This window comes from Achroia grisella, unplaced genomic scaffold (assembly GCF_030625045.1).
Source record: "Achroia grisella isolate CSIRO2021 unplaced genomic scaffold, CSIRO_AGI_Agris_v1 utg402, whole genome shotgun sequence".
Lineage (NCBI taxonomy): Eukaryota > Metazoa > Arthropoda > Insecta > Lepidoptera > Pyralidae > Achroia > Achroia grisella.
The window spans coordinates 4,279,310-4,298,668 of NW_026712841.1; the positions used below are offsets into that span (position 1 = coordinate 4,279,310).

General features: G+C 35.5%; 1 protein-coding gene across 1 annotated transcript; it reads right to left on the reverse strand.

Annotated features, from left to right (window-relative positions):
- LOC131844349 (coiled-coil domain-containing protein 39) lies at positions 1-19,285 on the reverse strand. Its single transcript, XM_059193208.1, has 24 exons — positions 18,961-19,285; positions 18,771-18,879; positions 18,263-18,410; positions 17,212-17,369; positions 16,594-16,713; positions 16,052-16,153; positions 15,372-15,563; positions 14,780-14,905; positions 14,131-14,220; positions 13,852-13,978; positions 13,233-13,321; positions 12,901-12,998; positions 12,283-12,412; positions 9,156-9,350; positions 8,090-8,229; positions 7,287-7,362; positions 6,629-6,788; positions 5,366-5,531; positions 4,732-4,879; positions 3,897-4,072; positions 3,441-3,499; positions 2,138-2,256; positions 996-1,020; positions 1-451 (listed from the first exon to the last, which is right to left on the reverse strand). The coding sequence occupies exons 1-24, from the start codon at positions 19,086-19,088 to the stop codon at positions 348-350; spliced, it is 2,985 nt and encodes a 994-aa protein (XP_059049191.1). The 5' UTR covers positions 19,089-19,285; the 3' UTR covers positions 1-347.
- Between the last annotated feature and the right edge of the window lie 74 nt (positions 19,286-19,359).

Consider the following 19,359-nt stretch of genomic DNA (forward strand, 5'->3'; position numbering starts at 1 on the left):
GTTGCTAGCAGTCAAAGTAGATAAGACAGAACGCAGACGACATTGCACTGACTCCTACGATGACCTTTGCACTTTTTATTTTGTTCAGTTTGTTCCATAAATAATTTTGTTTAAATCAGATTCAATTAAATTCTTTAGATAGGTAGAAAATTTAATGTATATGTTATACAAATCCTTTAAAAAGTTTATAGTACATTTTTAAATACCATGTTGTCTATTCAAACATTAATTATGTTTACAAAAACATGCGTTCTCAATCTCTTGTACACTATCCTATACATAGATGAACAAAATAATTTTATTACGTCATTGTTCAAAATGTCGAAGCGAGAGGTTTCCTCGAGTTATCATCGCGTAGACTTGCGCGATTTGTTACTAGTACCAGATCCCATCGAAAATGAGTCTTCCATCCCGAGGGTTACTACACGAAGCGATACCGTCGATCTGCGAGCTGAAAACATGTAGAATCCTTGTTAGTAGATGATGAATGCCATGGGATCATTCATAAATTACATGTACATTAAGTAAGACGAATTTAATTATTTTAACCATTCCCCCGATTCTTGCCACGGCTGGTCACGTCTGTCCTTCCCTTCCATTCTCCCTCAAATGTTTTATAAACATAATTATTAAATATGGAAATATTTTTATTTAACAGTTCAATTTTCGTGTTTAATAGAGTATTCGATTTTGATATGTGATGTCATGAACTTTAAAATTACTTGCACCGCTTGTCACAATTTGTCGTGACATTAAGAATGATCTCCAACAATTTGTCGGGGTAAGCAGCGCACATCTATGAAGATTCCGTTCGTAAAAAGAAATCGGTCTACAATATCTCTAATAGTTGAATGACAATATAATTTTTAAACACTGGCTAATTATTTTCTATATATATAGGATATGATCTATAATATATGTACACCAAATTTCTTCACTTTTAACGTGACTTAATAACAAACGTCTTAACAAACTATTACTTATGGAAATATTACCTTGTTCATGGATGTCATCAATCAGCTGAAAAGAAAATGTCATATAAGTAATATTGTATTTTAGTTGGTTTTTGAGAAGGTATAACAATATAAGTACAACAAGAAATATGTAGATAAATCAGATAATATAAATCGAATAAACAAATAATGCACCGTATTCACGACAGTTATCATTTAAATATCTATAAGCGAAAATATTTGTAATGTCGGTTTTTGTTTTATTTTGTGTACAATACGAGTACATCAAGAAAAAAGTTTAAAACTGCGGGTTTACATATTAATTATGATTATCCTAATAATACCGAATTTTTTCTTTTATGGATGATGATAAAATGGTATATCAGTCCGCGGTAACAGTGCCCAGGCACCAGTAAAAGATAAGTTTAGTATGAGGTTGAAGTCAAGTCAATTAGAGTACATCGTGACGAATTCAGCATGTTTCTAAGGAGAGCGTGGAGTTTGATCTTATAGGACATTGCTTGTATTGAGCCCACTAGTACCTACTAATAACAATTATCTCCTCCCTAATAATATATATATAAATAGATAAAAATCTTGATGTAAATAAATTAATAGTTCACTAATTTTTATTAGTTTAGAGATATGAGTCTCTAAACTAATAAAAACTGGTATGATAATAGTGGTTGGGCTATATAGCCCAACCACTATTACCATGCCAGTCGGTTACATGGTTTCTTCAGTGTATTCATTCTCTTACATCTTTCCATTGTTTACTATCTCCATCCATACTGTTACTACTTCATCTCTTGACAACATATGCCTAGTTCCTCCAACGCATGTAGATGATGAAGGCCAGCTGACGCCGTAATACAGTGGTTGTTTGTGACGATAGGCTTCCGGTAGTACCCCATAGATTATCCCCAAGTTATAAAAAATACTATATATTATATACATATTTAACAGTTTTGTTTTAGTATTATATAAATATTATACTAAAACTTTAACTGTTTAACGTTTCACTAACTACTTTCAAACATTATCTGCTATAGATAACATTACAGTCTTGTTAATTTTTATCACACCACATACCTACTATCTCTAAGTGACCGCAATGTTAATGAGCACGTTATCTACTAGGTAACTTCTTTATTGCAATAAATGAATAATATAATAAAACTTACAGCGCTTTCTTGTACTTTAGGAGCGAGGCTTCTCCGGAATGCTGATATTCTCTTCGTATACCCACTAGCAATACTTATGCCGCTCTTCGTCGACTCACTTGATGAGGAAAAAACAGAATCTATAAAATAAAATAATGAATCTGAAATATTAAGTCATCGCTTTTTCCATTTTGGTAACAGAAATAATATTATTCATTATTTATTGCATAGCCTGGAAAATTACATAAAGTAATGGTAAATACATAAATGAAATGTAATCGCATTATGGTAACTATACATAATACGTGTTTTCTTTCATAATTGTTTAAGTCTTCTTTATTGTATGTTATCTATCTACCTAAATGTACAAAGACTGTAGGCATGTACATTGCTTATGTTATAAGACCACCCTTTATATCTTATTACATTAATTTATGCTCTATAATTTACCATTGGTGCAATAAACAGTTAATAAGTAAATAAAGAAAGCTGATCAGCTGATAGAGCTGATCTATATAAGGAGAGTTTTGCAATTCCCTTGGTGTTACGGGTGCTCATGGCCGGCTGTAATCACTTACCATCAGGTGAGCCGCATGCTCGTTTGTCCTCTGTGTTATAAAAAAAAAAGTTTCTCCAGTTAACCACAAAACTATATAACAGCCTATACAGTAGTGTATAAAAATAAGGATAATATTGAGACATCGATATACTTATATATTAAATAAATCATATACAAAACTATAACAATGAATATAATTAAATAACATATGTATATATAAGACTTAAATATATAATTGTAATACATCTATAAATAACTATAAAGAAATACGTCAACATTATGAATGATAATAATTCTTTAAACGGTTTTTTAATATTCCAATGTCTGTCACGAAGTTCTTAAGGTCATGAATTCAAAAATACGTCGCCGTCACAACAAAAGAATTTAAATACGCCTGACTAAAGTGCACTGTAGTAATTATTAAATAATATTATTTGACGACCTCGGTGCTCCCAGTGATTTAACATACCGCCTTACTTCCAATGGTCGCGGTTCAATTCCTAGCATGATATAAACAATTGTATGTAATTACAAAAATATTATAATGTATTTAAGTATACATTTCTATCAGCAGGTCAGTACCCGTAGCTGCAGCACTGCTTAGCTTTGATCTCGATGGCGCTGTGTAAAATGGGTTATTCTTATTAACTCTTTAATAACAATATTATCAACTACTACTTTACTTGTATGTACGGCAGACAGAAACAATACAACTGGTAGTTTATATAACCAGTTTTTTTTATTATTGACATAATAATTGAATACCATCCAATTCAACTCCTCCGGCCTCTTTGTGCTGGCTCGATGCAGTGTCTGTTAAAACTCTGTGAACAATAATGTATCATCTTAAGTTGTTACTAGCTGACCCCGCAAACCCCTATTTTTCAATAGCGATTTTAATTTATATGACCAAAATCATATAAAATAAAATCGCTATTAAAAAAATAGGGGTTGGTGATAGAAGGGTGAAAATTTAAGGTTATATGTGTATTTTAATGACACGTTATAAATAAAATAAAAAGTTTCCACAATTTTTTTTTTTGCGATAGACAGCTCCAGCCCTTATCACTTAGGGATATGAAATTATCTCAGATCTACTGAATATGCATAAAAAATGTCATAAAAATTTATCAAGCCGTTTCGGAGGTGTATGGTAACTAACATTGTGACACGAGAATTTTATATATAAGATGGACACATAATATTCAATAATATAGTTACCGTTGTATAAATATGTTCAGACGTCGCTGGTGTGGCGATAGGTGTCGCTGCAAGTCAGTGGAGGCGAGTAGCGCTGCAAAGCGCGAGTACTGCTGGTCAGTTGCCGAGCACAGCTCGCCCAGCGATTGCATCGCTGTCTGCGCAGCTTCTGCATAGTCGCGCACCCGTAGTGCCATCTATATTATTTGATTTATTTTAGTAAATAATGCTGGTCTAAGATATCTAGTAGCTTAAGTTAATATGTAAGTGTCATACTTCGAGGAATAAAATAGCCTAATAAACACCATTCCCCGTAAGTATTCTAACTTAGGAGAAGTTAGAATAAGATAATTTAAATATATGTGTGTCTAGGATATGTTAAAAGGAATATACTCATTAGTTATTTAATTATGATGTTTATATATTAGATAATATGTAGGTTCATAAATCACACAGATTTATAAATAACAAAGAGCTGGGAGGGCTAAATCGTACTGTTAAAAAATAAGTAAAAACACAGAACAGAGATATACATATAGTAAAAAAAATATTTTATATTATATAAGAATTTACTTAGTACACCATGGTCCTTAGTAATATTTTATGATGCTAAAAGTTAGTTTAGTATTCTATATGCGGGAAAAACAAAGAAACGTCATGTTGTCTCTAGCGCACACTGTTGACATCATGTGTTTCTGAGAGCCGATTATTAGGAAGACATAGATACAGTACAACTACTATCGTCAATATGCCCACATAAATAAAACAAAGTATGTAAAGTGAATGACTATTAAATTACGTAAGCGTTACGCATATCGAAAGAGAGTAGGCAGTTAATAAATAAATAAATAAATACTTGGAAAATCCGCCAGTCGTCGACTCCCTCAACGAGTTTCTGCGCCCTCCTAGCGTTGTGCCTGACAACCTCTCGTGCATTCTGCAGCCGAATTTCCTGTCTCGTCATGCGCTCCCTTGCGCTCTCCAATTCATTTTCAGTCTCGGCTCTGCATCATAATTTGGAAAATAAATAGATTACTAATAATAATATATATAATAAGTAATGTGTACAATGTATGAGACATATATCAGGAGACAGAGGACTATCTGATCTATATGTAAATTATCTATCCATAAGAAAGAATATCTATATATTAATACATGAAGAAGAAACTTTCTACCCCTTTTTATTAAAATTGCGGGGATGGAGGAGTTTGAAATTTTGGACACATAGTTTATACAGAGAAAAAGTGCAAATAGTTAATATTTTTTTAAAACAAGCACAAAAAAGTGCTTAAAAGTATTATAAAAAACAACCCACGTCCCACGTATTTGACACACACAGTACCATGTATCGACTTTTGTTTATTGTGTTATGAGGGTTCAAAGAACTTTGTATATATTTAATTATAGTCGAATTTCGACCAATAGTTCTATATAAACTATAACACCCGATAACAATATCTCATACGATGTAGCAATAACTGTCTTACTCTCTTGCGGTGAGTTGCTTGCACTTGTCTGAAAGCATCGTAAGGCGGGAGTTTGAATCGCTGATCGCCTGCTCCAGCGCAGCGATCTCCGTATTTAATTCTTTAAGCTCGTCCCGCATTTCGTAGTATTGTTTCGTCAGGCCGTTCAATTCTTCTATTTCAGGCGCTGCGTAAAAAATAAGGACAACTATACTTTCTTTTCATTTCGCCTTTTTTAGCTCGACATGTGACCACTGTTGGACAAAAGGATTCGGTTGATACTTTGTATACAATGTTAAAGAAAAATGACATATATAATAAATAGTCATTTTGTGTACAGCAGTGCTTGTTTTTAAGTATTTTTACGTGTACGACCAGGTCGCCGGTACTAGTGTAGGAGGCGAGAGGTAGTACTGTGGGCGGGCAGGGGCGCGACGGCCTGCACGAAGCGTCCGTGCGCGGCGTGTACCACTCGCAGCGTGGCCTCCAGCGCGGCCAGGTCGCCGGTACTAGTGTAGGAGGCGAGAGGTAGTACTGTGGGCGGGCAGGGGCGCGACGGCCTGCACGAAGCGTCCGTGCGCGGCGTGTACCACTCGCAGCGTGGCCTCCAGCGCGGCCAGGTCGCCGGTACTAGTGTAGGAGGCGAGAGGTAGTACTGTGGGCGGGCAGGGGCGCGACGGCCTGCACGAAGCGTCCGTGCGCGGCGTGTACCACTCGCAGCGTGGCCTCCAGCGCGGTCCCAGCGTGGCCTCCAGCGCGGCCAGGTCGCCGGTACTAGTGTAGGAGGCGAGAGGTAGTACTGTGGGCGGGCAGGGGCGCGACGGCCTGCACGAAGCGTCCGTGCGCGGCGTGTACCACTCGCAGCGTGGCCTCCAGCGCGGCCAGGTCGCCGGTACTAGTGTAGGAGGCGAGAGGTAGTACTGTGGGCGGGCAGGGGCGCGACGGCCTGCACGAAGCGTCCGTGCGCGGCGTGTACCACTCGCAGCGTGGCCTCCAGCGCGGCCAGGTCGCCGGTACTAGTGTAGGAGGCGAGAGGTAGTACTGTGGGCGGGCAGGGGCGCGACGGCCTGCACGAAGCGTCCGTGCGCGGCGTGTACCACTCGCAGCGTGGCCTCCAGCGCGGCCAGGTCGCCGGTACTAGTGTAGGAGGCGAGAGGTAGTACTGTGGGCGGGCAGGGGCGCGACGGCCTGCACGAAGCGTCCGTGCGCGGCGTGTACCACTCGCAGCGTGGCCTCCAGCGCGGCCAGGTCGCCGGTACTAGTGTAGGAGGCGAGAGGTAGTACTGTGGGCGGGCAGGGGCGCGACGGCCTGCACGAAGCGTCCGTGCGCGGCGTGTACCACTCGCAGCGTGGCCTCCAGCGCGGCCAGGTCGCGTGCTCGCCGCTCCAGCTCCACGTCCAATGCGGCACCTCGCGCGCGCAGCTCTGCTCGCTCAGCTGCGAACTTGCGTAAAAATAAATATAAGCATTATATTACGTTTCTTTAACAGGGATTGCTTATTAGCGGTCACTTGTTCACCTTACAAAAATATTACATAAGAATGTATTTTCTACCTTTCTAAATTCAGAATAATGCACTTGTGCTGTAGAACAGCAAACTACAAAATATTTTTATTGTTGTAATAATACAACTCTGCAAATCCACGTAAAGCCATCTAGTCTCAAGATAAGTAGTTTGTGTTATGGGATTTGATAGCCGTTATAAATAACACACATAGTAGACACATTTTTTTGGTAAAAATAGCATAATATACATAGGAAACACCCAGACCAATGCAAACAAATATAAACATGAATACAAATCTTTGTACCGCGTGAGGAATCAATTCGAGACTATTGAAAGTAAAGGGGTGTGCTAAACCTCTAGACCAGCGAGGCAGTCAAATTATCATGTTAGCAATTCCAAATTAAAACTTATTACTACATATTTGAAAATATGTACCTTGACTTTAAAGAAGGTCACAGATAGCTGCTGTCCACAGTCGTCTTTTCCGAGAGACCCAATATATATGTCATATCTGCAATATTAATTCTAATAAGAATCATAATGCCATTGTTTTTAACAGTACCAAGCTGGTAACTTAAAAACTAACAATACCGAGCTTCGCATGACGATAAAATGATCACTAATGTCATTGGATGGTGTTGCTTTCCAGAATAGACTGGCAGTTCTATGAATCCTGATAGCGTAGATAAGTGACAAAAATGTTTACCAATAGATACGCGTCACTATGCATTATTTATATTGTTAACCATGAAGAATTTACCTCTCTCGACGTTTTCACCAGGTTGCACCAGTCCTGGTCACAAGGTGATTAGAGTTACAGCGATGTCAATTATGACTATATTGATAAACTAGCTGTTCCCGGGACTTCGTCCGCGTGGAATTTATATTATTTTTCTAAAATAAAAGTAGCCTAAGTTATTCCTTATTACATCAGCTACGTGTCAAAAAAAGTCCCGTCAAAATCGGTCCAGCCCTTTCAGAGATTAGCCGGAACAAACAGATCGACAGACAGACAGACAAAAATTGTAAAGTGTTTTTTTAGTATATCTACCGTATTTATATTCATATGCATGTAGTAAAAAACGATTATTTCAATATTACAAACAGACACTCCAATTTTATTTATATGTATAGATGTATAGATAAGATTATATTGTTAATCAGGTCTTAAATGACATATGTGTTTCACTACACCATACATGAGAAAACAGTATTACTAATTACAGATAAACTATCACCTCTTTTTAAGTTGTTCTATCCGTTGTTCTCGTTCCTTAATTTCGCTTCGCAACTTGCCGCAGTCCTCAACTAAGGTGCGCTTCTGTATATTGAACATGTCTCGGCGCGCTGATATTTCTACTAGCCGCTCGTTCATTGCCTGTAAAAAACCTAATATCATAAACTGATTTCTATAACTCAAATGTATGAAACAAATTTTAATTATAGTAGACAGACTCGGAAGCTAATATTAATTAAAAGAGAATTACAATATTTTAAATTATAAGAGGGTGATCATAAGCTCTATAGATACATCAAAATAGTTTCATTTATTGCAATTCTTTTTTCCGTGTAAACTTGCTCATCTCCTATCTTGATCATCTATCATCTCCATTGACATCCAGGATATTTTAGCCCAGAATTAAATTTGGTATCTCATTTATATAATCAAACAAGATTTTATAGTTGCAGTATTGCCTGCTTGCTTGTTGTAACAAACCGCCTGGCTCTGTAGACATAATAGACACTATGTCTATTCTATATTTGTTAACATTCATCTTCATCATCATCATCATCATCATAATCGCAGCCCGGAAGACGTCCACTACTGGACATAGTTCTCCCCCAAAGATCTCCACGACGATCGGTCCTGCGCTGCTCGCATCCAATGCCTTCCACCGATCTTGACCAGATCGTCGGTCCACCTTGCTGAAGGCTTTCCAAAGCTGCGTCTTCCGGTCCGTGGTCGCCACTCGAGGACTTTACTGCCTCAACGGCCATCTGTCAATTTCATCTTCACACTCGACAAATAGCTGCTACAGATTCAGGTCTTTTTTGTAGAATCACTGCAGCGCTGCGTTCGCTTGAGTGCTTCTAAAATCTTACGGCATCTACTTACAGTCACTATTTGTATATTCACTGCAGCGCATGGCGCGCTGAGGCGATGATAAAATCTCAGAACATAAGTTGCCATCTGATTTTATAGATTCACTGCAGCGCTGCATTCGCTTAATTCCTTTTAAAGTCTAACAGATACACGTGGCAATCATTGTTCCTAAATTCATTGCAGCGCTGTTAAAATCTCACCGCATCAAGTTGCAATCGCTGTTTGTCAATAGTATAGGCGGCATCGTCGAGACCAGCGAGTGCGCGTTCCGCCTGTGCGACCCGTAGTCTCATAAGCGCTTCCTCGACACGAGACCGCCGCCATGCGTCGCGAGATGCACGCAAATCTTTATCACCACCTTCCACATTCAGCATCGACGACTTCAGACGACTTCGCTGAAAACAATAATAGAATTTATTAAGATTCCAGATGACCTTTTATCTTACAATGATGGCCTCGATGGTCTAGTGATTTACCACACCGCTTTACTTTCGATGGTCGCGGGTTCGATTCCTCGTACGGTGCAATCATGTGTATTCATGAGTATGATTGTTTGTTTGTATTTATAAAAAAACTATAGAAGTATTTATATCAGTTGTTTATTGTTTATCCATAACCACAGATAACATAATATTACATACAGATACCCCATCCCATACAAGAAAATGGTTCCTTCCTAACTCGGGCTATTCTTCGGGCTATTTTATTTCGCCGCCGTAGCCGCTAGATGTCTCTAGATCTGAAGCAGTTCGGATTACTAGTGGGTGCTTAGTAACAAAGCACGAAAATAGATGGCAGTCAATTCAGTCTACATGACATCTGTTTTGCAAAGATAGGTATATACAAGATATGTAGGTAACTGTATCGTGTACCTCATTAGGGACGATTCAAGATTCAATGTAAATGTGTAGGTATAATATCGTTAGCCGATACCCTGCAGATATGGCTTATGTGCCAATGTATATATTATGTTATAGTTTATTCTACATTCCATGCCTATTTTTTTCTCTCGACGAAGATATGTTGTAACGCGTCTGCGCTATACGTATAGCCCGATTTTGATACGTTTATACTCGTACGTATCAACATCGGGCTATATGATTTTTTATTTCAATCGTTATGTGTAAGAGACTGGTTTTAGCTACAATGTATTTACTGGTATATACCTCATGTATTCTACGATGTACCCCTCTTTTCCCTAATGAGAATTCCGCTATACCTTATATATAAACTTCGTATCACAGTGTTAGTTGCCATATTTCTCCCACATTTTGATGAAATTTGATATGTATACTTGCTAGGTCTGAGGTAGGGTTGTTATCTATTTTTTATACCCCTAAGTCATAGGGGTGGCCTACCCTGAATTTTTTTTTTGTATTATGGACAATTTTTTATTTATTTATAATGTTACATACACGCCTAAATTTTGGCCCGTCTTTCACCAACCCCTATTTTTAATAGCGATATTCTTACAAATATTATAAATGCTAAAGTAACTCTGTCTGTTTGTCTCGCTTTCACGCCCGTTACACGTTACTTAGTACGAAATTATGTATATTACAATAAAACTTAACGAGAAAATATTATAATGATGTCACTGGAACACTCATTGCTTTACTACTATACCGTCCATTAGTCGCGAACTTTCTGGATGCGCGAGAGGCGCGCTCCTATTGGTCCGTCGGTGCGGTTACCGCACGACGCGCATGCGCTGTACGCTTAGATGAGTCTCACGGCACGGGTGTAAGTACTTACTATGTAATATGTATACATATGGGTGTCACAAATGTTTTTATTACAAGTAATATTACTCTATTATCTAAGCCAGTAATGTGTGCTTATTTTGAACTTGATAATATTCAGAATTACTTGTATACATCGATATCTACAATAATAATATCTACATGTACCTAATAAAAGATATCTTTGATGTATGAAAGAAATGTATGTACCTACATTAAAAGATAATTTTTGACATGTATGAAATGTATGAAAGAAATGTATGAACCTACATTAAAAGATAATTTTTGACATGTATGAAATGTATGTACCTACATTAAAATATAATTTTTGAAATGTATGAGATGTATGAAAGAAATGTATGTACCTACATAAAAAGTTCATTTTTTAAATGTATGAAATGTATGAAAGAAATGTATGTACCTACATTAAAAGATAATTTTTGACATGTATGAAATGTATGTACCTACATTAAAATATAATTTTTGAAATGTATGAAAGAAATGTATGTACCTACATAAAAAGTTCATTTTTGAAATGTATGAAATGTATGAAAGAAATGTATGTACCTACATTACAATATAATTTTTGAAATGTATGCACCGTACAATAACAATACACGTTAAACATCATACCACAGAGTCATACGCAAGTTAAAAACAAACTGCTATGATATTAATGAGAAAGGAAAATCAACTTTATGGTATTCGAGTTAGGGTCGATTTCTCTCTTTTTTTTAAATACTATTTTAATCTTACCAGTTGCCAGTATTCGAAGACAGCTACGATTCGTACTCGATATTTTAAATTATTATGTAATCGATTTTTCAGTACAAATGTAAATAACCAACGACACTAATAATGTACTACTATATCCCGTTCTTTGAAACGGAACACTGCTATAATACGAAATAATGAAAATTTACTGTTCACAACGGTCTCATTAAAAGCATTATCGAATAATGCGCTGTAATAAAATCCTGTTATCGATTATTTAAAAAGATCGATAATACATGTATTTATTTTTAATATGACAACACTTCATACATAAGTATTATTGGAAATAGTATTACTTGCTTGTTCGGCTATTTTTAATTTACTTAAAAATTTTTTATATGTTTAATTTACAATAATAATATATTAAGTGCTTATTATTGGAAAATATAAAAAAGACATTTAATCAGGCCGATACAAATGACGACAATGCCATCTATGAAAGCATTTTGAAAACATTGAGCCCCGTATTAGCACTGATTAAATTAATTAAGTACTGGAAAATAACAAAATGAGTAAATATATGAAAATTACTTTTCTAAACGCATTATTTCATTTTAACATGTATATATAACTTTTTAAAAATTGATTAAACATTTTTGTAAACACAGTTTTGTTTTTTAAAACGTTTGCAAAACTATGAAGAATTCCATCGATACCAATCACGCCATCTATATGCAACTTTTAGCAATAATAATGGCTAGTTCCTCACGGATTGCCACTGCCATAACACAAGCTCTGCTTGAGACTACAGTGGGTCTTGATGGCGTTGTGTTAGATGTTCAAGGTTATTATTATTATGTTAGTTACATACCAACTTGTCGTGGTAGGCACTCTTGGTCTCCAGGTCACGTGCGAGCCGCCGCATGTCATCCAACAGCCGCGCCGAATGTCGCTCGAGCAATGCCACGCGTGCCGCATGCCGGGCGCACACGCCCTTCAACCTATACAATCACCATAACATACAGAAAACAAAAAATTTAATATAACAGAACGAGTAATCATTGCGCAGATAGTTTGATCAAGGCATGTAGAAGTTCGTCTACGTTGGCATCTCTGTCTCACCAAAATCCGCTACCAAGCAACTTGTAAACAGTGTTTTGGTTGAAGGGTGAGATTAGGCAGTAAAATTACAGCGTGCGGAGGCATAACACTTCAATTCATCGAAATGGTGACATGATATACATGTACTGCTAAAGTAAGTACAATGTACCATATATACATGGTGCTGCCATATACATATATATGGCATTGTTGTCATACCTATTACATAAAAAAAATATAGATCTGTAAAATTTTACATCTAAGAGATCGTTGATTTAAACCTGGCTGGTGAAAAATGTTGCAGAACAAGTATATTATAAAAAGATTTGACGCTACGACACGAATATATATATGAATAAAACTGTCGGTATGACTTTACAAAATGTACCTGTTCTCCCTGTCTACCAACTCCGCGGAGCATTCACGTTCCGCTTGTGCACCTTCCATATGAGATACGCGAGATCCAATAGTCTCCACTTGATAACACTGTGAGAAAAATAAAACTGACACTACTCAAAAATAGAAGATTTCAGCTTTTTTAAACTCAGAGCATTATTTATTAGGTTTATATAATCAAATGGTAGAGGTCAAAGATAGGTAGAATTACCGTGTAAATCAGTTTATTTATACAAGGTTCTTGAATTTTATATACATATGTTCCAAAATTTATTTATACGTAACATGTGTACTATGTGTAAATCTGACTAAATAAGTACTAACAACGGCATATAAAGACTCCTTTTGACTCTGCAAATTTCTTTGCACGTCGCGCTGCTTCGTGTCCAATTTGCTCATTGTAGCCTTCGAAGCTGCAAAAAATGCATACTATATTAACCAGTCTTTACTAATAATATATAGAGATGGCAACTTTATCTCTATATCTATGACTTTGCATGTTAAAAGTAATTTCCGATATTAATGATCTGATTTTAAAAATTCTTTTAATGTTTCATAGCCCATTTATCGAGGAAGGCTATAGTTGATATAATATGACGCTACAGCCAATAGGAGCGGCAACAGTTTGCAAAAACGGGGATAATATGATGTAGATAAAGTTGCGTCAAAAATTTTGTTACAACTCAATATTGCAACAGTATCAACTAACGGTAACGGTAACTGGCTGGGAACCAGTGAAAAGTAATTAGTATGAGAATAAAATTATCCATTCACTCGATGTTTTCCAGAGAAGGAACGTATGGAAATCGACCTGTCAAAGTTCATTATTAACAATAACGCCACTAGTTCCTGTTACTAACAATCTCTCCAAATGATAGTTATTACCTTCAATCATGTTGGGCAGTTAGTTTTTCATTACTAATGATAAATAACTCCCTGTTACCTTTAAGTTGCATATGGAATAGTTTCTCTTCATTCTTAAGAGACAGTAATTTCTGTTGTTCAACAAACGAGCAATGCATTGCGCGCTGTTGGTTCACTGTCATTTGACTGGCATAACGCTCCTCTTCCTATTTAACCAAAATAGAGAATTTAAAAAAGATTCTATATGTATTCTCTCGAAAAAATATTCTACACTGTGTACTTAAAATATTCCAGATTTTTCTAAGCTTCAAGTTACCACGGATTTATGCTTGCCTAATCTTATAGACAATCTACTTACATTCAACATATCCTCTAGTTCCTTGGCTCTTTTTTCGGACGACTTAGACCTGTCCAGTGAATCTGTTAATTTCTCTTTTAGATCTCGTATCTGGAATACAAACGAAAATATGTCAAAACATTGATTTCATAATAGTGGACTAGCTGTTTCCAATGGGTTTATCTACGCAACACTGTTAGCATTCTTTTTCCACACAGAAAAGTCTTCAACTTATGTTAAAAATAAACCTATATTCCAAATTTCGGGTACTAGACTTACCCAGTGATGGCTATGTGTTGATAGTAATGAAGGAGAGACAATTCTTAAGTATAGATTTCTATTATACCACTCATGTGTTGATATTCTATAGGATTACACAGTGCTATACATATTACATATAGTGGATTCATGCCTCTTATCCTGTAGTTATACTGTCTAATATGACAATACAACTGAAACATAGCAAGCTAATTATGTACTGTATGCCTCTAATTAACAGCCCTTCAACATTTTCCATATCGCTCTATTCGTAGTGACTCTGTCCATGTACCACCTATGTCACAAGAACGAGACTCCATTTTTGTGGGTTACAAAGAGTCTATATATAATTATAATTTATTGAAATACCTATATAAAATAGACGTCAAAATTGTATAAATAATTTGGGAACCTTGTTAACAATTGCTTGCAGTAAGATATCTTTACGATGTTGATCATCCATTATTTGCCGGTTTTCCATGTGAAGCTTCTCTGATGTGCCGCGCATGTTACTTAGCTCTCGTTGTAAACAATGCACCTGTACAGAATAAAAAGAAATTAATATCATTAGGTTAAATACCTTAATATTGTATACGACAATAAGCAATTGCTCAATCTAGATACGTTACTGTAGCAATAATAAAACCGTTTTATAAAATCGGTTAATAGCAGAAAACATGACTTATGTTTAAAACTTTCTTTTAAGCCACTTTTCTTACTACAAATAGACAAATAAATGATGGGTATATTAATAATAATATACTGGCTACTATGCCCAGCAGTGGGACGTAACAGGTTGCGTTGATAATAATAAAATTTAAATAGTATTAAATGAAACTCAGTTAATCTCAGAAATTACCAAACAGATTTTAAGAATTATTTCGTTTATCCAAAAATATGTTAAGTATATTGGTACATAAGCTAAAAATAATCAATTCAAAAATATTATGAAATCCCGCCACTGCAAATGCACTGGAAATTAACAAACATCATCATTCACTTACATCACTGTCCAAAGTCATATTGTAATCAGTGATCCGTTGGAAGGCCATCCTGACATTGCTGAGTTGTTGTGCGAGCGACATGTTGTCGCGATCAGCGTCCGCATTGTTACCACGCTGCTGGTCGCAAAATGTTTGTTGTTCCCGACATTGCTCCGCAATGTTGTTAGCTTCTGCCTCCAAGACATCATAGTCCTGAAAAGATTTTATTTCTATGTAACACGTAATACAGTGGTAAAAGTACATATAGGACTTAACAGCTAGTGGCATTTTCAACCAGTCAACCATAGTTGGTGGCGAGATAAGTTGTTGGTTGTGCAAATAATATTAATAATATATTTTTTATAATACATACACAAATAAATATATATATATCCCTATAAATATACATACAAAAGCATACCATGCGTTAATACATAACTAAGATATTACTATACCTATGAAAATATTAGACATCTATAATGTATGTAACATTGGTTCACTGAGTATCCTCTCAGACGGATCAGCAATACGCCGACCGTGAGACGAGAATCAAATAACAATATCTTTATCCATGTAGGTCTATAAGAGTTATAATAAATCAAAACTATAGTCTGTTTGGAATATAGTTTTGACCCAAAAAGAACAGACAAGGAACTATGCTAAGTTTCTTGTCTGTTCTTTCACTTTACATAACATTTTACCTCTCTAATATGTCTGATGTCTGTGTCACGCTGCCTCAAATTCTCAACGGCATTTGCCCACATCGTCATCATCTGCTTCCTTTGTTCCATTCCCTCCATCACCTATAAAATTAATTATTTTAGAATGTAACTATTTGTCCATATGAGGCGAGATTCTCTGTAAGAGGACTTCAAAATTAAGTGAAAACAATTGTTGCGAAAAAAAATCTAGTTTATTAAATTCCTGTACATACTTATATAATAATAATAATAATAGAACTGACTTCAATCAAGATGACACAGGAGTTATTTGTTTTTGATGACACAGGAGTTATTTGTTTTTGATAAATTTCCTACGATTTGCAAATAGCAAATCGTAGGAAATTAACAATAAAGAATATCAAAGCTGAAGAATATATATAAATCAAATCCAAGAGTTGTTCAGATAAACTAAAAAATATATTTCACATCAATCCAGAACATACCAAGAAATTAAATTTACAAGGCATGGAATTATGCATTAATTGTAATGCAACTTATACAGAAATCAATGACAAACATACCTGCAAAGATATTCTCTCACACGCTCTTTCTTCTGCATTGAGGTTGGAAACCAGTTGACTGAGTCTATCGTGTACGCGATCATGTTCCACTTTTAGTTTTTGTCTCTTTGTTTCCAACGCCTGATGATAAATTTAAAAGAGTAATGAACTATGAATTTTTGACGTTATTTGTTGTAGACATAATAGACATAAAGAGCTAGGGGTTGAAAGTTTGTACAGGGAACCAATTACATACTTTTCTAACATGCTTATGTTGTTAAGCATGGCTATTGTAATGCATTTAGGAGTATGTTGTAATACTCTACATGCCATGTCAGTGCTCAGCCCTTTAGGGTCTTTGAGTTGAGATCTGGTGGTCTGGTTACTGAGAGAGTTAGCTTTTGGTATATTAAACAACTAAATGTTGCAATACTGTGTACGCTGTAGCATGGTGCAGGTGACAGTTATTAATTTTACATTTAACAATTGATATATATATTACAAATGTGGTACAGCTGAAATACTAAGTCATAATTTGTAAATTGTGGTAACTTTTAAGAGTGAAGAACACCCGCTACTATGCTACAGCGCACATGGTATAGTTATACATAATAAATTCAATACCTGAAACTATATTACCTTAGCTTTAGAAAGGTCTTGCTTAGTAAACTGCTCTATAGCTGTAATGTCTCCAGCATTTCTTTCAAGAGCTGCACGCCACTCTTGTAGGGCTCCACGCTCCCCACATACCTCACTTTTGAGAGAGTCTGCTTTCTTCAAAAGTCTTGCAATATTGACTACAAAATATTTAATATACAATAGTAAATATTGTCTGGCAATTAATTCACTTGTGGACTCTGCATGAGTGATACAGGTTTGCTTTGTAGAGGGTACAATATATAACAATGTGTAGTTTATTGATAAATAAAATATATATTAATGGTTAATGTTATATACAAGTAATTAGGTAATAGAATGTACTTGAACTTGTAAGCACAATCTCAGCGCTAATATCAGAAAGCAAATAGAGGAATATTTAGGACTAAGCTTAATTTTTTATGTTATGCCATCCCATGCCCAATACTATTATACTCAGAGGGGAAGGGGATTGTCAGTAATGTGGATTAACAACCATGACTAGCAATGTACTATGTCAGGTTGACCTCCGTATGGTTAACCCTGGAAACCATTGTCATAAATTCCTGTTGATTATGTCATGATGGGTTAAACGACCTGACCTCATATTCACTTTATCATCCTACACTTGTGCCCTGCTAGCATAGACTATTAGCCCAGGCAGGTGCACTATTCCATTATGGATGATAATGGAATAGTGTACTCAACTATAAAGTTGTAGCTGAGTACATATAGTAATACCTAGCACAAAAATAAGCACACAGGGTACAGAGAATGCTGCTTGTTAGCTGAAATTGGGGTGAGACTGAGGCACCTCAATCTCATAGCCAAATGTTTAGTAAGTCCACCTCTATAAAAGTAGTTATATTTTCATAAGAACATTATCATAATTATATGGCATGTCACAAAGGTACAAATTACTGATTTATCCCATTATAAGTGGCATAATATTGGGATACCTCTAAATATTTTTGGAATTGAGGTAATGTGTGTGCGACAGACAGATATATAATAAAGTTATTTTTTCTTTTAGTCCTTAAATATTATAACATACTTTGCAGTCGATCAATACGCCCATTTATATCCTTGCTCTGTTTATTGTTGTCTACAACATCCCTGTCGAGACGATCAGCTTCATTACAAGACAGCTGTTTTAACTTGACTTCTTGTTCCAGCTGCTGCTTATGTGCAAACAGGAGTCTCTAAAATTAAAAAAAATATATATTATATAAATGTTATTAAGCCAACACCAAATAAATGTACGGAAGAAGCAGAAAATGATGTTATTATACCAATCCATCCAGATTTTTGGGATTGAACAAAAAAACAACTAAAAGGTCTACATAAGATATATGAGATTGTAGTAATTCTTCAAAAATTATATTTTTTTTTATCTAAGGAATATAAAGTATACATATGCCAAGGACTTGAGAGGATATATAAATTTCTTTTGTAATATAAAGAAATTACTTGTTAATTTAAAGTAAAACATATTTAACTTTGGATCATGTTGAAAATAAATATAATGGGTTAAACATAATAATTAAAATTTGTATACTCACACTATTTTCTTGATATTCAGAATGAATATAATCTTTATATTTAGATAAATCTTCACGTTTTTGGTTCTGTAGAATAAGAGACTCTTTCAGCTTTTGTATTTCATTTTGCCTGCAAATTATTTTTGATTGCTTAGTAATGAAATTCTAAACATAATGCAAAAATTTCATTAATATTTATGGCATAATATACTTGGTAATTAACAAAGTCTCTAAATTTTGATTATTTGGATTTGCTAGAGGAATTTTTGTTCCTTGATTCCAGCCTAGTTCCTCCAACAGCTGAGCCATATAACCAGGAACTTTTATTTGTTCTCCCATAATGTAGAACACTTGTACCAGCAAGTAATAAAAAATAATATTCTATAATAAACGATTCGTAAAATGTTACGAGTTTGTTTGATCGATACAGCGATTGATTAATGTAATAATACAGAAGTTACAAACAAATTAGCCGCCATTATTCGAATTCAAATATCGAAATTCGAACTTTGAGAACTTTGTATTGCCTGAATGACAGTTACTGACTGTTGTAGACAATCAATTGACAGTTCAGAAATACAGATAAACTATGTTTATTAAGAGAAACCAT

What these genes read in the sequence shown, in the direction of transcription:
- LOC131844349 (XM_059193208.1), bottom strand. Translation starts at nt 19,088, where the DNA reads ATGGGAGAACAAATAAAAGTTCCTGGTTATATGGCTCAGCTGTTGGAG. An exon ending in AGGAGTCTTTATATGCCGTT is followed by an intron (nt 12,999 to 13,232) that starts GTTAGTACTTAT and finishes TTTTTCTCACAG; the next exon opens with TGTTATCAAGTGGAGACTAT. An exon ending in CTAAAGTACAAGAAAGCGCT is followed by an intron (nt 1,021 to 2,137) that starts GTAAGTTTTATT and finishes TTTTCTTTTCAG; the next exon opens with CTGATTGATGACATCCATGA.